The sequence below is a fragment of the Pistacia vera genome, unplaced genomic scaffold (genome assembly GCF_008641045.1).
Source record: "Pistacia vera cultivar Batoury unplaced genomic scaffold, PisVer_v2 Contig396, whole genome shotgun sequence".
In the NCBI taxonomy this organism is placed as follows: Eukaryota; Viridiplantae; Streptophyta; class Magnoliopsida; order Sapindales; family Anacardiaceae; genus Pistacia; species Pistacia vera.
In genome coordinates this window covers 251,949-276,239 of record NW_022196219.1, presented here as the reverse complement: position 1 = coordinate 276,239, position 24,291 = coordinate 251,949, and the positions used below count along the sequence as shown (strand labels likewise).

At 34.0% G+C, this 24,291-nt stretch overlaps 3 protein-coding genes across 3 annotated transcripts; all 3 read right to left on the bottom strand.

Annotated features, from left to right (window-relative positions):
- Nucleotides 1–6,114: 6,114 nt before the first annotated feature.
- On the bottom strand, nt 6,115–8,651 carry LOC116141233 (60S ribosomal protein L10a-3). Its single transcript, XM_031426751.1, has 5 exons — nt 8,505–8,651; nt 7,736–7,958; nt 7,181–7,346; nt 6,500–6,705; nt 6,115–6,289 (listed from the first exon to the last, which is right to left on the bottom strand). The coding sequence occupies exons 1-5, from the start codon at nt 8,507–8,509 to the stop codon at nt 6,236–6,238; spliced, it is 654 nt and encodes a 217-aa protein (XP_031282611.1). The 5' UTR covers nt 8,510–8,651; the 3' UTR covers nt 6,115–6,235.
- A 12,827-nt stretch (nt 8,652–21,478) lies between these two features.
- LOC116141256 (protein BIC2-like) lies at nt 21,479–22,430 on the bottom strand. Its single transcript, XM_031426783.1, has 2 exons — nt 21,711–22,430; nt 21,479–21,664 (listed from the first exon to the last, which is right to left on the bottom strand). Exon 1 carries the CDS (start codon nt 22,234–22,236, stop codon nt 21,793–21,795), a length of 444 nt encoding a protein of 147 aa, XP_031282643.1. The 5' UTR covers nt 22,237–22,430; the 3' UTR covers nt 21,479–21,664; nt 21,711–21,792.
- Nucleotides 22,431–23,018: 588 nt separating this feature from the next.
- On the bottom strand, nt 23,019–23,942 carry LOC116141257 (protein BIC2-like). Its single transcript, XM_031426784.1, has 2 exons — nt 23,223–23,942; nt 23,019–23,176 (listed from the first exon to the last, which is right to left on the bottom strand). The coding sequence occupies exon 1, from the start codon at nt 23,746–23,748 to the stop codon at nt 23,305–23,307; it is 444 nt and encodes a 147-aa protein (XP_031282644.1). The 5' UTR covers nt 23,749–23,942; the 3' UTR covers nt 23,019–23,176; nt 23,223–23,304.
- Between the last annotated feature and the right edge of the window lie 349 nt (nt 23,943–24,291).

Here is a 24,291-nt window from a genome sequence, read left to right as displayed (position 1 = left end):
TTCAATCAATGAGTGGGGTGTGAGAGAGAGAGTAAAAAGGGTGGCTAGGGTTTTTTTTTTTTTTTAATTATTGAATGAATGAAAATTAATTCACTTGTCTTAATTTAAGTTGCACTTATATATTGCACCAATTAAAACCCTATTCCAATAAGGAATAGTCATGGGCTCCAACCCTAATTTACCTTTGCAACCAAACACACCCTTTATGGTATTTTAATTAATTAATTAATTATTATTATTATTAAAATCAATTAATATATATAGTAAAATCTCTCTATAGTCATAATAGTGGGATTAATTAATTTTATTACTATGAGGAGGTCATAGCTTAATAGAGGTGTGGTCACAAAAATTTCTTTATAATTCATGTTTTAGTAGTACAATATTAGGATTTCAATTGATGTTTTAATACTATTAAGATTTCAATTTAACGCTTCACTTGCCTACTTTTGAAACGGATAGAAGATCGTGTCTTGAAACCAACAAAGATAAGTGTCATTAATGGAATTGTAAATGCAGCTGTTGCATGGTCAAATTTATGTGAAGCCACAAACTATTGCCAATTGTTTTAATCATTACAAAATTATGCAGCAAATTGATGTGAAGCCACATACTATTGCCAATTGTTTTAATCATTACCAAATTAGGATCTCTGATGTCGATGAACTGCAAGTTATAAATGAAGTAGATGAGGAGAATCAAATAGTCATTGTAGAATTTAGTGATCAGATTCGACAACTTCATTACACTAATCGAATGAATATTAATGTCTTTCTTAATCATCCAAATGAACAATAAGTCATGTATATTTTAACTAAAGAAGAAATCATTACTACAATTAGAAAAGAAGATAAAGGAAATAATCATGATGATAATAGTATGAAAATACAAAAAATTTTGTGCCAAGAAGCTCTAAACATACTTGAGAAACTAGAAATATTTGGCTTCAATAAGAAGATGTTCATGCTATCGAGTAATCTACCCGCAAGTTAAAAGATGTAGTAACAACTTTAAAGCATAAATCATTATCTCAAACAATTTTAGGTAAATATTTTATTTCATCATAAACCTTTAATGTAATATAACATATATTTTTTTGCAATATAAAGATAATTATTACTATGTGGAGACAACTTTTCTTAAGACAGGAATTAGAAAAATTATAACTTATTACAATGTAAAGTTTATTCTTATTTATAACTATCCTAAATTGGAAATAATTTTTTTTATGACTATGTAGAGTTTATTCCTATATAGAGTATCATTATAGAAAAGTTTTACTGTAATAATATATTAACATTTAATTAATAATAATAATTCATTTAAATATATGCATAGATATATTTAAATATAATCTCACTAATTTAATTTTAATATTAAAATTAAATACAGGCAACAACCTCAGCAAATTAAATTGCAATGTGAGATTACCAAAATACCCTTTCGTCATAAAAGACGAAAATACCCCTTTCACAAAAACGATTCTTAAATTATCTTCTAAGTGTGTGACCCGTAGGCTCCTCATCATATCGGCAGTGTGTAGTATTGCGATTAACACCAATTAATTGTCTCACTACACACAAACCAAGATTTTCCCCTAGGAAGGCATCATGGCCACCTGATAGATTCGGATTCAGCGAAACCGTAGCCTGTCAACGATATGGTTACCGTGCAATCAAATCATTTCATCAACTCTTATCTCATCGAGACTGAGGTATAGAAATAGTGTCAACCTTAGATATCCTTGACATATTTGTATTCAGTTAATGGACCAATGACCGGAATAATAAATTTGATTGAGCAGTAACTCAATCCCACTGTGGCCACATATTTAGTGTCATTGTCATTTACTGAATTACCCAGTGAGATAACTTCTCCCGTACCCAAGAGTGATGAATCTTTTGTCGATCCGTCATAGTCTCGATACACTTCTCAATGTAGCCAATTACTACCGTATTGATAGGTCTAAATAGAACTACGTTGGGCTAGTGTCAAACTACACCAATTGGTGCACAAGGCGCTCCGGTTATCTCAAGTCTAGGAATCACATGCACCACCATCCGTTAGAAGATTTATTCCATAGACACTGGGAATACCATCTATATGGAAACCTCTGGTGGGTCTGTCCAGTGAACTTGCCTCTAGCAAGCACCCATGCGTTGCACTAGGTTGTCGGCAAACAACCTTGACAAGTGAAATCAGTCACTGTCTTTCGACATGGTCGTTCAACACTATGATAGCCTTACCGTATTATCTATGTCCTTGGTCAGAATAATACTGGGGCTACGAACATTTCTAGAATGGCTACCATATGTGATCATAGGGTTCTCACTATCAAAATTTGAAACACTTGATATCCTCGTCACGGTTCTACCATCCTAAGGACATATATCATTATATATAACTATGATTTACACGATATAGAAGAATATGTCTTTTATTGATAAATAAACATTTATTACAGAGTCAATTTTACAATAATAGATTGACTCTAGGGCACCTACTCTAACAATGATGAGTTAGGAAATAATTTATGGCTTATCTAGATTGTTTCACCAGTTCAAAGCTTACGAATAAAACCATGGTCTTATTATGGAAAGTAGCTCAGCCAACTGTTCTACCTTGTAGTGTTTTTTGTTTGATTGACTTAGTGTGTTGAAGCATGCAACATATGTTTATTGAACAGATGCTTTAGGAATTGTAAATTCTCTAATCATGGTCGACAAGCAAAACGTTATCTCTCAAGTTTGAATTGGCCAGGCTTTCTAGAAGGATAAGATGATTGTTCCACCACCTTCAAGTAGGCTGTAGTATGACATTGTGTCCTCAAGTTCAACAAACAATTTATTGAACTTATGAACTGCAATCTGCCTTTATTAGTTATAGTTCAGTTTCTGATCTAATAGAAATATGAATTCGAAGGAATTAAATCACCGAGTCAATTGGCAGAGCTTACAGATGGCAATCTTAAACAATTTCATTCACTTGATATATCTGATTGCTCCATTGACGATGACAACCCAGGTTCAATCATTTCTTTAACCAGAATCAGATTTTTCGGACACAGCAACCTATAATGAATGTAAAACACATCATATTGTCAAATGCCCAAAGGCTAAACTTTTATTTTATTTTTTAAATCAATCAACCAAGTCTAAAGACCATATTACTCATTGTAGATTTTACTCAAACACATGTTAAGTTTATGATTCATTATTAAAATTAATAACAGAATAAATCATAGAATAATTTTTGAAATTCTTTAAAGCTCAATTAAACTGAGATTAAGAGTCATATTAAGAAATTTTTTCTAGAATGTTAGGTTGATAATTTTACAGCTCTTTTTCTTTGGCATAATTTTATGATCTTGTAGCTTTTATCATGTTTGTCCTTTCTTTTCGATGCAGATTTGCATTAATTAGATTCAATCCTTGAATGCGTCCATAATATGCTGGTGTTTTAATATGCCAAGTATATACTAAATTGTTGTTATTTCTTGTATGACAGGTAGATAAAGATTAAAAACAGATAATGTCAACCTCTGGCTATGGGTCTTCTTCACAATCTAGTAGAAGTAGGATTGATATAACATGGGCACATGTTATTAAGGGTATAGATTCAAATGGAAGGAAGACATTAAAATGTCTTCACTATGGGAAAGTAACTAGAAGAGGAGGTATTTTTAGAATGAAACAACATCTAGTTGGAACAAAGAGGGGTGTTGGTGTTTGTTTAAAAGTTCCTTTTGATGTTCAATACTTGATGAGAAAATCACTAAAAGACATTGGGATAAAGAATAAAGAGAAGGCTGATTCTAGTAAGTATAATACTCCATACGGTGCTCCTGTACATGGATTTGAGGGAGATATGTTAAATAAAGATAGTGAAGAGTTCCGTCCATCATAAATTCACATAAATGAAGGTAGGTTTGGCAGTAAAAAACAAAGTACAATGCTAGACAAATCAAAAAGAAAAAAAACCTATTGGGGTTGGTGACTATTTTGCTCCAAGGACAATTGTTGGATCTTAACCATCAATTAGTTGTTTAGCTAGAAAAGATGCGACATGGAGAGCAGACATGACTTTTGCAAAATTCTTTTACGATGCTTGCATCCCAATTAATGTTGTACATTCAATTTATCTTCAGCCTTTGGTGGATGCTATAGCTGCAATTGGGCCTGGGTATAAACACCCAAATTATCATGGTTTGCGTGTCAATTTGTTAAAAGATGCTAAGAAGGAAGTGCAGTTTCTTGTTGATAGTTACAGAAAGATTTGGGAAAATGTTGAATGTACCTTAATGGCTAATGGTTGGACTGATAATTCACATAGGTCATTGATCAATTTTATGGTGTATTGTCCTAAGGGAGTTTGTTTTGTGAAATCAGTTAATACTTCAGATGTTGTGAAAGATGTTGGGACATTGTTGAAGATGTTTGAGGAGGTAGCTTTATGGATTGGACCAAATAGTATTGTCCATTTTGTCTTAGACAATGGATCCAATTATAAAGCTGCTAGAAGAATATTGTCTGAGAAATATCCGAGTATTACTTCGTCGCCTTGTGCAGCACATAGCATAAATTTGGTGTTAAAAGGCATAATTGAGATTGATCATATAGTTTATCTTGCTTGACGTGCTTCTGAGATGACAAAGTTTGTATATAATCATATATTCTTGATAGCTTGGTTGAGGAAAAGACAGGTAATATACCTTTAGCTCATGTTCTTGTCAATCATAACATAATATGCATTTTTTATAATTGACTAACATCTATTATTTATCAATTGAACAGGGTTAGAAAGAAATTGTCCATCCGGGCACAACCTGTTTTGCTACAACTTTCATTGCAATAAGAAGCTTTCATGAGCACAAACATGACTTGCAAGCCATGGTGACAGATAAGTCATTTGTCGATTCTCGATATGCAAAAAGTAATAAAGGCAAACATGTTATTGGCATAATTCTAGATAACGATTTTTGGGATGATATGGGTAAGATATCCAAAGTTGTGAGTCCATTGATGTGCTTGTTACGGATTGTTGACTCAGATGAGATGCCTGCAATAGGATATGTGCATGATAGCATGTACAGAGCGAAAAATGCAATTAAAAAGTTGTTTAAGAATAAAAAGAGATTGTACAAGCCTTATACACGAATCATTAAGCTACGCTGGGATAGGACGTTGCGCTGTGATATCTATGATGCAGCTTATTATTTGAATCTTGCCTTTAAATATGACGAAACATCTTTTTGCTCCAAGCCAGAAGTCATGAGTGGTTTCCTTGATCCTATTGACAGTAAAGCAAGTGCGTTCAATTTGAACAAAACAAGGTTAATGAAAGAGAGTAGATTATATTCAAACCAGGAGGAAAACTTTTCTCGTGGGCTTGCTCTTGAAACCGTCGAAACCACACGTCTTGGTACGTAATAGTTATAAAATTTATGAGTTCTTTTGTTTGTTAAGTCTAATTTATTTATTATGTTTAATTTTCAATTAGATGAATTGTGGAGATCATTTGGGTATAGTATTCCAAATTTGCAAAAGTTTGTAATAAAAATTCTTAGACAAACTTCAAGTTCTTCGAGATGTGAACAAAATTAAAGCGTTTTTTAACGCATACATACTAAAAAGAAGAATAGATTAAAACATAAAAAATTGAATGATATTATTTTTATTCACTATAACTTGCGTTTGCAAAATAGGTATGAAACATTATCAATTACTCAATTATGTATCATTCTTATTGTTATTATCTATTATTTTTCCTTGATATTTTACTTGTCATGCTTTCAATATTTCATTATGATATTTTATGAAGTGTTACAAAAAAATAAGCTTTGATCCTATTGATTATGAAAGTATCGACAAAACTGAGAGTTGGATAGTTGACAATGAAGAGGATAGTTAAACCAGTCACTAGGTATCATTTTAATAAAACCCATTAACAATATCAGTTGATATTCTCATAACCAAAAATGAAATGCAAAAATGCTCATAATATGATAAAACGAAAAATTTAACAGAATGCAATCATTCAATTAAATTTAAAATCTCTCTCCAACAAAAAACTTGATATAAGTCTTACCATTATAAAATTACTAAAACATTCAAGTTGAGACACCAAAAATAAACATTCAAAATATGAGCATATCCAGAGTTCGACACGTTTTCGGTATTAAGCTCACACTAGTCTTTTCCTACACAAGTCCAAAATACCATGCAAAAATAATTTCTTAAAAGATCCGGTTTGACGGACCCATAGTACTCTTCAGATAGAGGCACCTCACCTGTTGACATAAATAAATGTCAGTCAGAACCATTAATAATTTACATAATTAAAAAAAAAAAAAAAAACAGACAGCTTTGTTGAAGAACACAAGTTGAAATGCTCAAGTAAAACAATGGCCAGCAAAGAGAGAAAATAACTCCTAATCAAAATCAAAAAAGGGAGAAATAGAATCTTTTAATTTATCCAAGAATAGAGTGAGATAACTCACATTTTGCCAGTTCTTCTTCAACAAGGATACTAGGAAATTAACGCTCATTTGCACATTCTGGAAGATTTGCTTCTCCTCCATGGCACAGTTTCCGACGGCAACTCCCATACAGAGCACCTTTTTCAATTGGAACTTCACTGTTGCCTTGGTCTCATTAACCTTCGACTCCAGAGATTCTTGGTGAGTAACAAGGGTAGGGAACTTTCCTGCATTTACAGATGAACCAAGGTAAAAAATATTCAAGCAACACAGAAAACAATAAAACAGCTCTGTAAGACCATTTACGCAACACTACCCACTCAAGACTCAGTAGTTATAAACTATTTGAAAATCAATTATTCAATAGCAATCTATACAAAATGTGCATTACCAGACCTGTGTGGACAAGCATGATCCAAATAACTAGGCCAAAATAAATTAATTCTCTAACTCAACAAGTCAACAACAATCGATCATTTTGACATCCCTCAAAAATTGCTTTACTACCATCGATCCTCAGAGTGATGGCTAATGTACAACCACAATTCGCATTCATTCAAAGCTATTTAACCTTTAATGTCCCTCCAGCAAGAACATAGCATCTCAATCAATATTAAATTTTTAGGAAAAAGCAACCAATATGATCAGTAAAGTAGCCAGCAAAAAACAGCAAAAAACTTCAAACCATCCTTGTACACTTGCCTGCCTTGTTAAGACCAGGTCCCAACAGACGAGGGATCTGCTTGATGACAGATTCTGATGCCAAAAAGGCATGGTACTTCTTGGCAAGCTTCTTAACAAGTTTCTTGTTCTTGTTAAGCTTTTTCAAGGCTTCAACATCCATGTAATCGAGGCCAATTTTCTCTGCCTGCAAAATATAATACAAACATTTAGATTGATGTAAAACTAAAGTGTATCGCAGAACAAGAAGCTGTTCTAAACTCTAAACTATAAGGAGGAATTGATAGATCAAGAAGAAGCCATAACATGTTAAACCATGTAAGCAGTCAGATGAGGCATTGTAATCAATTACAACATAGCTCGACTACTGACGTAGAACAGTTTTAAGACAAACACTAGAATTAAATCAACGCAAAGATAAGGCTGTGACATAACTCAAATACTGATGCAGGAGCGTCAAATATGCATGAAGATATTAATAAAATACTATAATAATTATATAAGGAATACAAGATACCAAATATTAATATTGACAAACTTCCAATTATAGACATAATCTAATGGAATACAATTTACCTCTTCAACGTGTTGAGCGTCACCAAGCATGCAGACCTTCATCTTAGGGCGAGGAATGTGTGGCAACTTGACAGAACCACTGAAACGCTTGTCCTTTTGGGGATCATAGTTCTTGAGCCCAATCTGGAGCTCAATGGTCTCAGTGAAGTTCCTTTTCTTTGTCTCCTTCGAATATTGCATAATGGTTGAGATAGCTTCTCTCAATGCATCACTCTGAAGCTTACTGAAAAACAAGACATTTTCACAATATTTAGAGCAGAGATCAGAACAAAAATACTAACAAGAATAACTTAGTATGCCTGAGATGAAATAACACAATGCAGATAGCTACACCTATTAACTGTGTAAACAATATCGCAAAGAAAGCTGAAACAGAATCATTTAAACAAATTCATGAAACAAAATCTAAGTTTCTCACAATAAAAATATAAAAGACGCAAAAGATCACACAAGATTTAAACACAACCAGTCTCCAAAATTTAGGCTGAATATAACACAGAAAATAACCCAACTACTAAAAAATTAACTGCCAGGGAATCGCCTAATAAACTTTTAACAAAGAAAAGCCAATAATTGCAAAAGATATACCCATAACATTAATGTTATATGACATTGGTTTTATAGACATAAATTTCGCCAACAATAACAACAACTTTAACACTAAAACGGTCTATATAATCTCTAGATTTCAAGCTTCGACTATGTTACATGAACATAAAAATAAAACTAATAAACAGCGAAATACAGATAAAAAAATATTACAACGTACCTCATGATTGATTCGCTAAAAGCTCTTCACAGATTTCGCTTCTGCAAACAACAAAAAAGAAAACAAATAAATGAAATGAGAGTTCAAAAAATATAAACAATGAATCAGAGCGAAACCATGACTAAAACTGTAGTTTAATAGTTTTTATGAGCATTTTTTTGGCCAAAATTGGCAGTGCTAAGATCTATACTTTTTCTTTTCGTTTTTCGCCTTGTAGCGTTTTCTCGAGAAACAAACAGAGTTACGGATCTAACGAAAAAGATAGTAACGTACAAAGAAGACAATTAAGCTTGACAGTAGAAGAGAGAGTGGGTATGTTTACCAGAAAGACGATGAAACCCTAAAAGAGGCTGTAATTGAGCGGCGAAGGAGAACTTATATAAGGACGCGATGAGCTCTTTTAAGTCATAAACCCTAGTAGGGTTGACAAGTGACAACACAACCAATTGGGCCGGATTCCACCTAGCCCAATTGATTTGGCTTGGGTTTCATCCCACCCATTCAGAATTACAAATTATAATGGATTGCCACTTGTTCCGTCCATATTCCTTTTTTATTTATTTCTATTTAATTATGATATTATCAATTTAATTTCATTAGAAGGCTAATAGGATAAAAATAAATGGGATTTAATAAAATCTTCCTTTAGATTATAAAAGCTTAATCCAATTTCACAATGAAGTTTTACATATAAATTACAATCATACTATACTTAAACTCTAATCAGTTATTAAATTTAATTATTTTATGATAAGTGAATATTAATATTCATATATATGGTCAAAAAATTATTTATTATTTATATTAATTATCAATTATAATCTTCAGTTTTGTTAAAGTAAAAATAAATATGAAAAAGAGAATCTTAAGCCAATAAAGTGAGATTGTGATATGTATTAGACTTAGACAATTTTATATGCAATAAAGATCGGCTCATAACACAATCTTACAAACTTTTTCTCACAAATCCGATATGACAGTTCGCAATTAGTTAGCTTATAATTGGGCATTTGTAACTCATTTTCGAGCTGATCAATTTCGAGTTTCCATGTCAATGGTTTTGAGAGAAGTTTGTGAGATTGAATTGTAAGTGTAGTATTGTCCATTTATATGATACTTATTGGATGCATTAAATATATTGTACATAATGTGGATGGAATTTCATGATACATAACATATACATGTATGTTTCTCTGTAATGCATGAATATTAAACACACAACAAAGCCATAAAATTTAGGAAATAAGTAGAGATGGGTATTTCGCCCACCCTGATGAGGATCCACCCTGACCCCGCTTGATTGGGATAGGGATTCCTTGAATTTCANATACATAACATATACATGTATGTTTCTCTGTAATGCATGAATATTAAACACACAACAAAGCCATAAAATTTAGGAAATAAGTAGAGATGGGTATTTCGCCCACCCTGATGAGGATCCACCCTGACCCCGCTTGATTGGGATAGGGATTCCTTGAATTTCACGGGTGATGGGTTGGGGATGGACATAAAAAAAAAAAAAAAAATCCTCGCATCCAAGGACGAGGCAGTTATGGGGGTCAGTTTGCCCCAACGAGAACTCGCCCCACCCCGCCCTGCCCTCAAAAAGCCCAATAAAACTTTGACCCGTGTTGTCCCTAACTGCCCCATGAAAACCCCGCCCCGCCTCGTCCCTGTCCCCGCCGTGCCCCGAAATTTAATTTTGATATTCTATATAATATTTTAAAATTTAGTCAATTTTCAATACAATTTAATTACTTAATAATCTAATCACATTGTAATTAAGTAATTAATTACAATTTTATTAAATAACTAATTAATTCCTTAAAGATTTGCAATTTGTAAATTTATTGCAATATTACATAAACTAAGGTAATTGAGTTTCTCTTCTAAGTAAATTATCTAAACTTTAGGAACATTTTAGGAGAAATCTATAATAGAAAAATAAATATCAAATTGCACAAATTCTGTTATCTTTAATTCTAATCAATTAATTAGTTAATTACTTATTAACATTGTTTTATTTTACACAAATTCTAATATCATGTCTCTCTAATCAATTAATTAGTCATAAACTTTAAAATGTTTTATTACAAATTTGATATGCCCTTACTATATTAATTTTGATGGCTGAGTTTTCCTGGGGAATTAGAGCTTATAACATTATTTGAAAAACGTTCATGTGTGGAAACCTGTTATATATGCATCATAGAGTATTTAAAAGAGTAAGCGACTTCTTCCCACCCAAGGTTTGGCGAAATGGCAAGTTTCCACCCCTAGTTTCATAAATTATAGATTTCTACCCTTAAATTAATACCGTTAGTTTCTCTTAAAATAACCTCTGCATCTCAAATTTCTCTCAAATAAGCCCCATAAGAGATCCCGGCCAAGCCAAAAATCCAGCCTAATTCCGACATTGTTGGACCTCCCTGATAGCACTATCCAATTTTCTGAAACCCAGGCCAGACTTGGCAATCGAACCAGTCTGATCGGTTTACGTTAAGGCTTTCGGTTTACAGGGGGAAAAACCAAGATTTGTTATTGGACCGCCTTGGATCGCGGTTGGATCGATGTTATTGTGTCAAACCACTAGTCTAGCACCAAATCCAGTCTAATAACCCTTAATACAAAAAAACCTTAAAACCAATTTTGTTTACCCATTTGTGATTGCTCCTCCATTCGCGACTTCCTTCAACTTCAACCTCTTTCAGTGTTCACATTTGTCATTGCCATTTGCATTTACTGACGTTGTCTGCGTCTTTCGTCCACATCCGTCGTTTGCCTTGCTGTCTGTGAGCTGCATTCTCGACATCCTTCAACTTCAACCTCTTTAGTCTTCACATCTATCATTGTCGACTGCGTCTGCGAGCTGCTGTCTACTGTCGACCAAGTAACAGATTGTAAGAGCTTCGAGTCATCCTATCTTTCTCTTTCTCGTTTGTTTTTGCTTCTGTTTTTCTGTTTTTGTTTTGTGACTTTTGTCTCTTTTTGGTCTTGTTCTGTTGATGAGTGGGTTGTTTGATTATGAGTTTAACATAGATGAATGATATGTTGTTGTAGAATCTTGATCTATAAGTGTAGAAGTTTGGATAATCTAGATGAAAGTGTAAAACTATTTGTTATAACATGTTAGGGTGCATCAAGAACAACAAAATTCAATCAATTCATGATTAAATAATTGATAGATAGTCTAATTGGTAACAATGAATTACTGTCTTCTTGTGTACAACCCATATGGTTTTGCAGCCCAAGATTCAAATTATATAGCCATTACAATCAGGATGAGTTGACACAATAGTTGTTTGTGGGAAGGTTTTAGTGAAGACAATTGGTTTTTTAAACTTTTTTCGCTTTAGTGTGTCATGACTTGGCAATAAGATGTCTCTCTCAATCAGCTCGTGAACCACTGTATTTCGAATTTGCAGCCCATTGATGATGAATGTTGTTTATATTAGTTGTTTGTTGAATGTGAAATAGTTTGTGTTGGTTGTTGGTTACATAACAAATATATGTTTCTTTTAATCAATCTCAGTATGTTTATTCATAATTGTTTCTTATATATAATATGAATTGATTTTATATTAATTAAAGTTATAAGTTATAGCAAATTGGTTGTTGGTTGTTACTTGCTAAGGGAGAGAATGTCATCATCTTTGTCTGCACAAAACTCATCGGCTGCATCCATTTCCTCACAATCTTTTCAAGGAAAGACTGATATAGCATGGGGACATGTTATTGAGGGTGTTGATAAAGATGGAAAGAAAATATTATCTTGTCTTCATTGTGGCAAGGTTACTAGAAGGTAGAGATATTTTCTAAATAAAGCAACACCTAGAAGGAGTAAAGGGGGATATTGGAAAGTGCCTAAAGGTTCCATTTGATGTTAGATTCCATATGAATGAAGCACTAACAGAAATAAGGGTAAAGAATAAACAAAAAGAAGATTTCCAAAAGTATGCAAGTCCTTATGGTGCTACGTTACATGAATTTGAGGGTGATAAGTTAGATTAAGAATGTGAAGAGGTCTTCTCATCACAAATGACCATGAATGAAGGTAGTAGTGGTGGTGGTAAAAAATAATGTACAAATAGTAAGAGAAAGAAACCTATAGGGATTAGTAATTATTTTACTCCATGAACTACTCTTGGGTCCTAGCTCTCAATTAGGAGTCTTTTGGCTGGAAAAGAAGCGAAGTGGAGAGCACACATGGCTGTTGCACAATTCTTTTATGATGGTTGAATCCCGATGAGTGCTTTAAATTCAATTTATTTTCAGCCTATGTTGGATGTTGTTACTGCAATTGGCTTTGGGTATAAACAATCTACTTATGATGTTATCCGTGTGAATTTATTGAGAGATACTAAGAAAGAAGTGCAATTACTTTTTGACAATTACAAGAGTATATGGGAAGAGGTTGGGTATAAACAATCTACTTATGATGTCATCGTCATTGATTAATTTTCTCATATACTGTCCTAAAGGTGTTTGCTTTATAAAATCAGTGGATGCTTCAGATATTGTAAAGGATGCCTTTACATTGTTCAAGTTGTTTGAGGATATGACTTTATGGGTTAGACCAACCAATATTGTCCATGTTATCATGGATAATGGAGCAAATTTTAAAGCTGTTGGAAGAATGTTGTTTGAGAAGTATGAGAATATTACTTGGTCGCCCTGTGCAACACATTGCATAAATTTAATTTTGAAAGATATAGTTGAGTTAGGCCACATAGTGCATCTTGCAAAACGTGCATCTGAAGTAACCAAGTTTGACTATAATCACACAATCTTGATAGCTTGGTTGAGGAAAAGAGAGGTAATAGCTTATAAACCTTTAACTCATGTTCTTGTCAATTCATTACATAATAATCATTTTGTAATAATTCACTAACATCTACTATGTATGTATCACTTGAACAAGGTTGGAAAGAAATCATATGACCAAGTGCAACTCGTTTTGCTACTACTTTCATTGCATTAAGAAGTCTCCATGAGCACAAACATGACTTGCAAGCTATGGTGACAGATATATTTTTTGTGGACTCTCGACATGCCAGAAGTAGTAAAGGCAAGGATGTTATTCCCATAATTCTAGATAATGAAGTCTAGGATGACATGGCCAAGTTTCCAAAATTGTGGCTCCTTTGATGTGTTTCTTGCAGATTGTAGACTCATATGAGAGGCCTGCAATAGGATATGTGTATGATGGCACGTACAAAGCAAAAAAAGCAATCACGAAGTTCTTTAAGAATAAAAAGACATTATACAAGCCTTATACCAGAATTATTAAGCTGCAGTAGGATAGGCTTTTGCACCGTGACATTCATTGTAACGCCCCGCTTGAGGTACGTACTTAAGATTCGTTGTATTACTTAAACGTTCATTGATTTAGCTTCAAATGAGTTTGTATGTTCTCATGGTTGGTTGGTGAATCTTTAAATTGAAATGGTATGTAGAGTTGGTTGATTGATTGCTTTGAAATTGGTTGAAATTTGGTGAATTTTGGAAATCCAATCTTCGCCGGGGCGAAGGAGAATCTTCGTCGCGGCGAGGAGGAGCTGCAACCGCGGGTAGGTTCTGCCCTGTTTCACCGGGGCGACAGAAAGTTCTTCGCCGCGGCGACGAGCCTAATAAAAAGTTTCTTGGGTTTTCTAGAGAATTCTTCCTTTGGGGCATAATGACCATTCTACCCCTAATTAGTAGGAATAGTGGGGAGCAAAATGTAAGGAAATTAAGTAGAGAATGTGTTGGTAATAAATGTGTATTTGCAAAGAATCAAAGGATATGGATGAAATTTCCAAGGAAGAGCAAGGGCAAAATGGGAAATGATGCTTATAATATGAGCTAAAAAGAGTTAAAGTGTAGAGAAACCCTTTATTCATTCTTTTCCACCGCCTCTTCCATTGTCTAATTTCTCTCAGTTTCTCCATCCAATTTTCCAAGATTTCTAAGGAGCTTTTGGGTAATTTTGAGTAGAGATTTCATCTAAAGCATCCTAAGGTAAGGATTCATGCTTTAGATGTGAGTTTGCTTATAGTTATAGTGAAGTCTTATTTGGTTGTTATTGTTCTTGTTGTTGTTTTGAGTTGTAGAGAGGAGACAAGACAACAAAGGAAAGGAAAAGTGCTAGAGAAGCCACTTTTTCACAAAGTAAGTAAATCCAAACTAAATTGAGATTTAAGAATTTATTTGAGTAGAGATTGTGTATGTATATGTATGTATTATGCTTGCTGAGAAATTGAGATGTCATGAATATTTATTTATGTTGATATGAATTTAATTGAGTTATGAGAAGTGTTGTGATTGCATAATGATGAGTTGAGTTTGATTAAAGTTGGAGGGAGTTTTGAGCAAACCTTATGGGAGTGTTTTGCCTTGGCAGGAAATTAGAGTGTATGAGGGATTTTTCCTCCCATTTTGGATGATTAAAGAAAAGAGTAGAGTTATAGATAAGTAGAGCTTTGGTATGCACATGAGTTGTTTAAGGAAATGCCTAAGTGAAATCTGCCCTGTCACAGTTGTGACTTTCTAAGTGAATTTTGGGCATCTTACGGATTGAACTGGGCTGAGATCAAAACATCAAAGTTGTAGCCCTGTTTTTAAGCTTTAAAATGAGACCAAAACCGTAGCAATCCAATGTGTATAACGCAAGTTATGTCCTTTTTAGTGTAACCTGTGTAGAATGACTGTTTTGATGCAATATTGCATTTGGCATTTCATAAGTGCATTAGTGAGCATGAGTTGTCCATACACATTTTCTTATGCACTTAAGAAGTAGCTTGAGACATAGTAGAGAATGTGAGTATAAGCTACTTTAAGAGTAAAGAGAGAGAAAGAGAGAATGAGCACTAGAGAACGAAGAAAAAAGAAAATAGAGTAGGTTATGCGATGGGGAACCCGTGAGTAATGGGTAGAGTTTCCCGCATGTACACCGCATTGAGAGAGCGGCATGAATATGAGAGAGAGAAAAGTGGTGTAGCCTGTGACAGTGCATGCGGATGAGGGCTATACCCGAGAGTACCCGAGAGAGAGATTATATACTCACATGGCCAAAGGTTCCGAATCCATGCATAACCAGGTCCGATCGGCTAGTATGAGTAGAAGTCACGTAGAGTGGGAGCGAGTCCCAGCCGTACCTCCGGTAAGATGAGGCCGTGACTACTAGAGAGAGTTAGTAAAAAGAGTTATGAGAAAGAGAAAGTAGTGAGAAGTATAAATAGAGAGTAATTGAGAACTATAAGGAAAGAATTAGAGAGAGAGAGTTACGGGGATAGATGCGTAGAGGATTTACTTACTGAGCATTAGTTGTGCTCACCCCTTTTTTTTTCATGTTTTGCAGGATCTAGGTGAGGACACTGTCGGATGGGCTTCGGCAAGCGAAGGGAAATGGCTACACTGTCCATCTTATTTTTGATGTTTTGTACATGTTACAATGTTTGTGAAAAGAATATTTATGTACATATATATATGTTTAATGAAAGAAAACATTTGGGCCCAATTATTTATGTTACTTTATATGTATTTTATTATGTACATTTTTATGAGTATTTGAGTAGAAAACAGCTATTACATTCATGCTGTAACTTATTATTTGAATCTAACTTTTCAATATGATCGTGCAACTTTTGACAAGAAACTAGAGGTCATACGTGGTTTTCTTGATGTTGTCGACAATAAAGCAATTGCATTTAAGTTGAACAAGTCAAAGTTAGTGGACGAGAGTAGAATATATTGAGACCATGAGGAAAGCTTTTCTCGTGAGCTTGCCATTCAAACTTGCAAAACCACACGACCTAGTATGTGATACTTATTAAATTTCTCAATTTTAAGTCTGTTTTCTGAGTTATGAATTTATATTTATTTCATATGGTTAACACTTTAACTTTAATTAGATGAATGGTCGAGGACATATGGGTACAATACTCCACATTTACAGAAGTTTGCAATTAAAATTTTGAGCCAAACTTCAACCTCTTCGAGATGTGAGCGAAATTGGAGTGTTTTCGAACGCATCCATACAAAAAGAAGGAATAAATTGGAGCGTTTTCAAACGTATCCATTCAAAAATAAGGAATAGATTGGAGCATCAACAATTGAATGACCTTATTTTTATCCATTATAACTTGCGTTTGCAAAATAGGTATAAAACATTGGCAATTTTAATATTTTTATTGATATTTTTATTTGGTGTGTCTTTTAGAATGTGTTATAAGAAAAGCAGTTGTGTTCCTATCGACTATGAAAGCATCGACAAAATAGAATTTTGGATTGCTGACGATGAACAGGTGGGTGATGAATTCAGTTTAGATGAATTGGAGTAAGCACTTTATAAAGAATGATCTATTCCTATCGATGTTGGTGATCAACCATACTATGATTCAACAGATGTTTCACAAGGTTGTTTTCCAACTTTTAACCAACTTGGTTGCTATTTTAAATTATAATATTAAAAAACAATATACATCATAATTTTTAACTTATATTTTTAATTTTTGCTAAATTTTTTCTAGATGATGGTGATGATAATGATGATGACTAGAACGATAATGTGGATAATCAATTTAGGATGGGTTGAACTGTTGAAGATCATTGGAAGAATAAAGTATGTTTCTATTTTAAATTTGGGTTATGGAAATGATTCAAATGAATATAGGAATTGAGATGGATTATTATATTAATCAATGTAGTAATTTATCTGATATTTTCTTTCTAACTCTTTTGTTGTATTTTAATTCATTTGTAGAAATTGAGATGGATGATGGGACTCACAGGAGTTGATTCAATTGAATTTGGATTCAAATCATTTTACTTATGGCTGATGGATGGTGGTTTGGTTGGTGGATTGATATTTTATAATTTTGTATGTTGGTTGGTGGATTGATATTTTAACATTTTGTAATTTTGTTTGTGTGCTGGTTGGTGGATTGATATTTGATATTATTTTGTATGCCTTTCAAGTTTGAATTTTGTAAACTGTAAGTGGTTAAAAACTATTAAACTTTGATGTTTTTATTATTGTTACAGGGTTTGTTTAATTGTTTTTACAAAATATTAAATTTTAGGGTTTTTTTGATGTCATGATGATGTCATCATGAGGATGTCATTGATCTAACTGGTGGGTTAGATTGATCCAACAGCCAAAACCAGAAATTGGGCCCTTGACTAGGTCTAGGCCCGGTCTGGTTTTTAGAACATTGCCACCATCAACATCCTCTTATCCTCCTCACCAAAAACCCTAACTTTTCCACTTGAGTGCACCCGCCAATCACTGGTCGCCGCTCCTTGCTGATCTGCGCAACTTTTTAGTTTTCAGCCGAATTCCGATAGATTTCGGCACAAGAAAATCACCCCTAACACCACCATCAACATCCCTATCTCCTCTTCATCAAAACACCTACCTCCATTGACTATCCCCACGCGTGGGTGAAGGTGAAGTGTCATTGGGGAAATTTGTCGAACACTTGGTGGGTGTGGGCAGTGCTAAGGTTGGTGGTGGTTGGCGGCCTAGTGAAATAGTCAAAAAAAAAAAAAAAAAACCACAATCAATCAACAAACCACAAACACTTTAAAACCAATCATTCTCCTTTCAAAACAAACTCCAAATCAACCTCCAATCAACCCAAAAGCAACAATTTTGCAAAACACCTAAAGGGGGAGACGGACGGCGATCGATAGACAATCGAGGTCGAGGGTGTTGGGGTTTTGGAAGGGCGATGCTTGTTGTGCTATTGATGGTGTCAGGGGTGATTTCCAGCACTAAGATCTGTCAGAATTTGGCTGGAAAGGCGCGACAACCAAGCGAAACCCTAAGGGAGAGGTGGCGGAGATTGACGAGCAATTGTGATCAATTTTGGTGAGGGGAAGCTGGTGATGCTATTGGTGGTGTTGGGGGTGGTTTCTAGTGCCGAGATTGGTCAAAATTTGGATAAAATGTGCGACCAAAACTAAGAGCGACAGTCGACAATTGGGGGGTTCAATCAGGCGGGGAGGTTAGAGGTTTTAATATGGGGGTTGAGGGGATTGTAATGGTGGTGTCGGGAGAGATCGACTACGTCGAGAACATGCTAGATTGGCCTGAAATCGCCAGTCGCTTGGTGGGATGAATTTGAGATTTGGAGGGTTATTTTAAAATTTTATTTTTGAAATGACTATTTTACCCTTTTAATTGTTACATTAAACAATTTTCTCTTAATTTAAGGGTGGGAATATGAAATTTATGAACCTAGGGGTGGAAACTTACCATTTCGCCAAACCTTGGGTGGGAACATGTTGTTTACTCTATTAAAAAAAAACTTGATAAAGTTAGTGGAGGGTTTTATAAAATTTAATTCACTCTTCAATTGCCTAAAATGGTGCCAAGCATGGGACAACTTCGAAATAATGCAATCTCACCCTTTAATGCAGTCAAATGCTGTCAACTAAGAATAGCCAAACACACCACTATATGAAAGGGTTTAATTGCATTATTTTAAAGTTATCCTTTGTTTGAAATTTCGTTAAAGGGGACTACATTAAAGTTTGAAAAATTCATTAAAACTAATCCCTAACCCTCCCACGGGATTACACAGTATTATCTTCTTTAAAAAAAATTAACCTTTTTTTCAAAAAATAATTTCCTTTAAAACATGTTTCTCAAAATCAAAATAATAGAGAAGTAGGCAGCAAAGTCGCCAACAACTGCCGTTTGTCGGATCTGTGCTTCGTCTTTGGCGATGCTTCTGGAGACATTATCAGCGTCGTTAGGTAGATTGCCAGTTTATCTACTCAATGGTAGTAACGGGGAAGTCGCCGACAGAGGGCTTTGGTCTGAAAAAGCCAAAAAATAATCATAAAAAAAAAGTAACTTCTCTTCTGTTGAAGTTTTTGCTGTCCGTGTTTTCTTAATGATAATGAATTGTAGAGGGGACATTCAGTAAGAAGCCTGATGGGGAATTGCCCAACAATATACAAGAAGCAGCCCAATGAGCTCTTTGTCTAAGTTCCTGGGCCTAATGGGTTCTTAATTTAAATAAAAAAACTTATCTTCAGAGTCGTGAAAGTGTAAAAAAATGCGAACAAATTATTATTAATTAGTATTTATTATGAAAAAAGAGTAGTGAAGATTAGAGGAACATATTTTTCAATTTAAAATTTCTTAACAATATGCAGTTAGTTGCTAATCTTATAATTAATCCACCCAGTCTAAATTAACTCATCAGAACAAAGATTCTTATATCATCTTAATTTTAATCCTTTCCTTCTCATAATGTTTGTTAAAATTAATCAAATATGGCTATTCATCTAAACATAAATTAGTTGCTACATTTAATTAAAGCTATCTCATTTACACCAAAGACCACAAATTAAACTAATTTATTTAACATCACCTCTTTCAGATTCATTTCCATAATAGGGACAAAAATAATTATAATACATGAGTATTGAATGATAATCTTCGTCTCAAACATTGATCACTATTGTGAATTTTATTTACAAGCTATATGTTCATTTAAATATATTGTTTCCTCTTTTGTGTTGTGTGCAGGTGCTGGTGAAGAATAAACTTATTTATAATTACTGCTAGTGGGTTCAGGAATTAATCAACATGGATTTCAGTGATAACTCAATATCCTGGACTGCAATATTGTTGAGTGAAATGCCAGTTACTGAAGAATATTTTCTTCAATATTCAAAGAAAAACATGCAGACAACTTAGAAGAGCTAGGCGTTACTGTTGCAGAATACCAGATCAATGTTGGACATCAGCCCAATAATAATAATAATATTCCTAAGGCTATAAAAAATGGTGTAACATATCAAGGGTGTCTCATAAATCCATTAGGGAGACCACAGTTGTCAAATGGGTTGCAGAATTCAAAAGGATTAACAATGCCAGAGGCACAGGGTGATAAGCATAATGTTGATGATGTTGTGCATAGTGGGAGATGAAGAAAGAAATAGAGGGTACTGAAGAGGCTGAGGCTGAGCAAAGGAAGAGGAAGAATATGATAAGTAGTAGAGCTTCAGCTGCGCGATCTCGAGCCAAGAAACAGGTATCTACTTATTAATATACGTGATGAGAATTGTTAATTGGTAGATAAATTCATTATCAAATTCTCCAGAGATTTATTTTAAAATTTTTGTCATTTGTATAAGCATTTAAAATATCTGGAAGAGGAAGTGGAGGCATTGAAAGATGAGAATGCTCATATGAAGGAACTGATACTTGTAAGTTCATTAGTTAATATTTGCTATTACAGAGATCTTCTGTTACTTCAAATTGCTCACACTGAAAAAGATTGAATGTTTAACAATATCTCTTCAGCTGCTAATTCATTAATTAAAGAGAGAATTTACATATAACCACGATTTCATACTAGCTACGTGATCAAGCAATTAATGAGTTGTAAATTAAATTCTTCACCATTTCTAAATCCTTTAAAGGTGAGAAATATTAATTTCTTTGGGAATTTGCTGGTATTTGTTTAATTTGTTTTGTGCTGACAGATAGAAGAAGAGATGGAGAAGTTAAAGCCAGAGAACTAATTACCACTAACTAATTAAGGAAGACCTTAAGCTATACGTTGTTGCAAAATGCAAAGACTAAACATTTTTTTTTATCTGTATCTTAAATTGAGAGGCTTAGATTTCATCATGAATTAAAGTTTGTTTTGGATCAATATCAGGCTTGATGTATTAATAGTATTCTGAGCACCCAATCCTGGGAATTGGTTTTCTATTTTTTGTAATAAGATTAAACAGATCTGAGTTGAGGGATGATTTTCATAGGATCTAAAGTCTAAACCTAACCTAAGTCATATCAAACCAATACATGATTTCTGATTAGACTGACTCCAACCAATTTACACCTTGCTTTATACGATTTGACCATCAAATTGCTCCTTCAAGTCATTTATATATATAATTTCATGTGTTGATTTATATATAATTTACTGTATAACAACCTTAAATCATTCACCACTAATTTGTAATTACAAAAACAACTGTTAAAAATTTGCTTATCATCAACATCATGAAGCCAGTACACAAGAATTAATATGATAACTAATAAGAGTAGCAAAATATACAGTACTAGGCATAATTCATTCTTCGGCCGAACGCTTGTTTATTCTCTAAACTGACTAGCGAAGAGGTCAGAGAAATTCTGATAATAGTAACCACTGGCTTAGGGTTGGTGGAAGGGATGAGGTGGTAAAGTGGAAATATGATACAAAACCCAACAAGAGATCGAGATCTAAGAGAATTAACCACTGGCTTCTAAAAAATAATAATAATGATCGATAATTTAACACCTACTCTCTATCCTCAGACGTTGTTGATGAGGAGAAGTAGAAGTGGAAGCACGACTGGCTCCACGTCCATGATCCGCAACAAGAGCTTTACGAGCAGAAGCGATCTTATTAGGAACCAACAAAGCTTCAAAAGCAGAACAATCAGTCCAATCTTTAAGCATTTCTTCTTGCCCCCATTGATCCGGTATCAACACACTCCCCGCCACTTCTTCTCTATGTCTCTTCAGCCTCTCACGTCCGCCATTAACGCTATAATTATCCTTATCCTTATTCTGCAAAACTAACTCACCCTCATTAATACTACTAACATCTGAAGAGCCATGCAACCCAGTTGCCTTGCTGCTTGCTTTAATTCTTCGAACGGCTTGTGAAAAGTTCCTGTAACTCATTTCAGATGGCTCTTCTTTAGTGTAATTACGAGGAGAAGGAGTGTCCATGATGAATATAGAAGGGATTTGTGAGGAAGTGGAAAAGATTTTATAATATAAAGAAGTGGGGAAGGAGAGAAGGAGAATGGGTGGGGGTTTGGAATACACGTAAGGAAAATGTTATGAATGGTGGGCGATGGGCCTACGTTTCATGCCTGGACAATGTGTGGTGAAGTTGAAGTGTAGGAAAGATTTTAGAAGACTCCATGGTTTCAAGTTGAGAGGTGGAGATGAATTATAAGCATGTGATTTTATTTTATTTATTTATTTATTGGGTTTTTTGGAATTGGAATATAGGGTTGGTGGAAGGGATGAGGTGGTAAAGTGAGCACATAGAATTTTAATATAAGGGGGCAAAGCAAAAGATGTGGACAAACTGAATCACACCAATAGATATTTCTTTTCTTTTTGATTGTGACTGGTTTTTGTACACAATCTCCCAATACAAGTGTTTTTAAAATCTATATTTTATATACATTTATTATTAAATTTTAACAAGTTATTTTAGTTTATTTCATAAATCTTCATAAGTTTAACACAAAATCAAAATACTATTACTTGATTGAATGAAAAATACAATAAGTAAAATTATTTTGTTAAAGAATAATAATAAATAAATAAAAAAATCATTTTTAAAACTTCAATAAATTGTATATTATTCTATATGTTTTAATGTTGTTTTACAATTTAGACCCAATAGGACATCCGTGTGCGTATATATATACATAATCAATTTTTGGTTTATACGTTTTACATATGAGTCAATCTTTGACTTCACNTAAAAATTTGCTTATCATCAACATCATGAAGCCAGTACACAAGAATTAATATGATAACTAATAAGAGTAGCAAAATATACAGTACTAGGCATAATTCATTCTTCGGCCGAACGCTTGTTTATTCTCTAAACTGACTAGCGAAGAGGTCAGAGAAATTCTGATAATAGTAACCACTGGCTTAGGGTTGGTGGAAGGGATGAGGTGGTAAAGTGGAAATATGATACAAAACCCAACAAGAGATCGAGATCTAAGAGAATTAACCACTGGCTTCTAAAAAATAATAATAATGATCGATAATTTAACACCTACTCTCTATCCTCAGACGTTGTTGATGAGGAGAAGTAGAAGTGGAAGCACGACTGGCTCCACGTCCATGATCCGCAACAAGAGCTTTACGAGCAGAAGCGATCTTATTAGGAACCAACAAAGCTTCAAAAGCAGAACAATCAGTCCAATCTTTAAGCATTTCTTCTTGCCCCCATTGATCCGGTATCAACACACTCCCCGCCACTTCTTCTCTATGTCTCTTCAGCCTCTCACGTCCGCCATTAACGCTATAATTATCCTTATCCTTATTCTGCAAAACTAACTCACCCTCATTAATACTACTAACATCTGAAGAGCCATGCAACCCAGTTGCCTTGCTGCTTGCTTTAATTCTTCGAACGGCTTGTGAAAAGTTCCTGTAACTCATTTCAGATGGCTCTTCTTTAGTGTAATTACGAGGAGAAGGAGTGTCCATGATGAATATAGAAGGGATTTGTGAGGAAGTGGAAAAGATTTTATAATATAAAGAAGTGGGGAAGGAGAGAAGGAGAATGGGTGGGGGTTTGGAATACACGTAAGGAAAATGTTATGAATGGTGGGCGATGGGCCTACGTTTCATGCCTGGACAATGTGTGGTGAAGTTGAAGTGTAGGAAAGATTTTAGAAGACTCCATGGTTTCAAGTTGAGAGGTGGAGATGAATTATAAGCATGTGATTTTATTTTATTTATTTATTTATTGGGTTTTTTGGAATTGGAATATAGGGTTGGTGGAAGGGATGAGGTGGTAAAGTGAGCACATAGAATTTTAATATAAGGGGGCAAAGCAAAAGATGTGGACAAACTGAATCACACCAATAGATATTTCTTTTCTTTTTGATTGTGACTGGTTTTTGTACACAATCTCCCAATACAAGTGTTTTTAAAATCTATATTTTATATACATTTATTATTAAATTTTAACAAGTTATTTTAGTTTATTTCATAAATCTTCATAAGTTTAACACAAAATCAAAATAC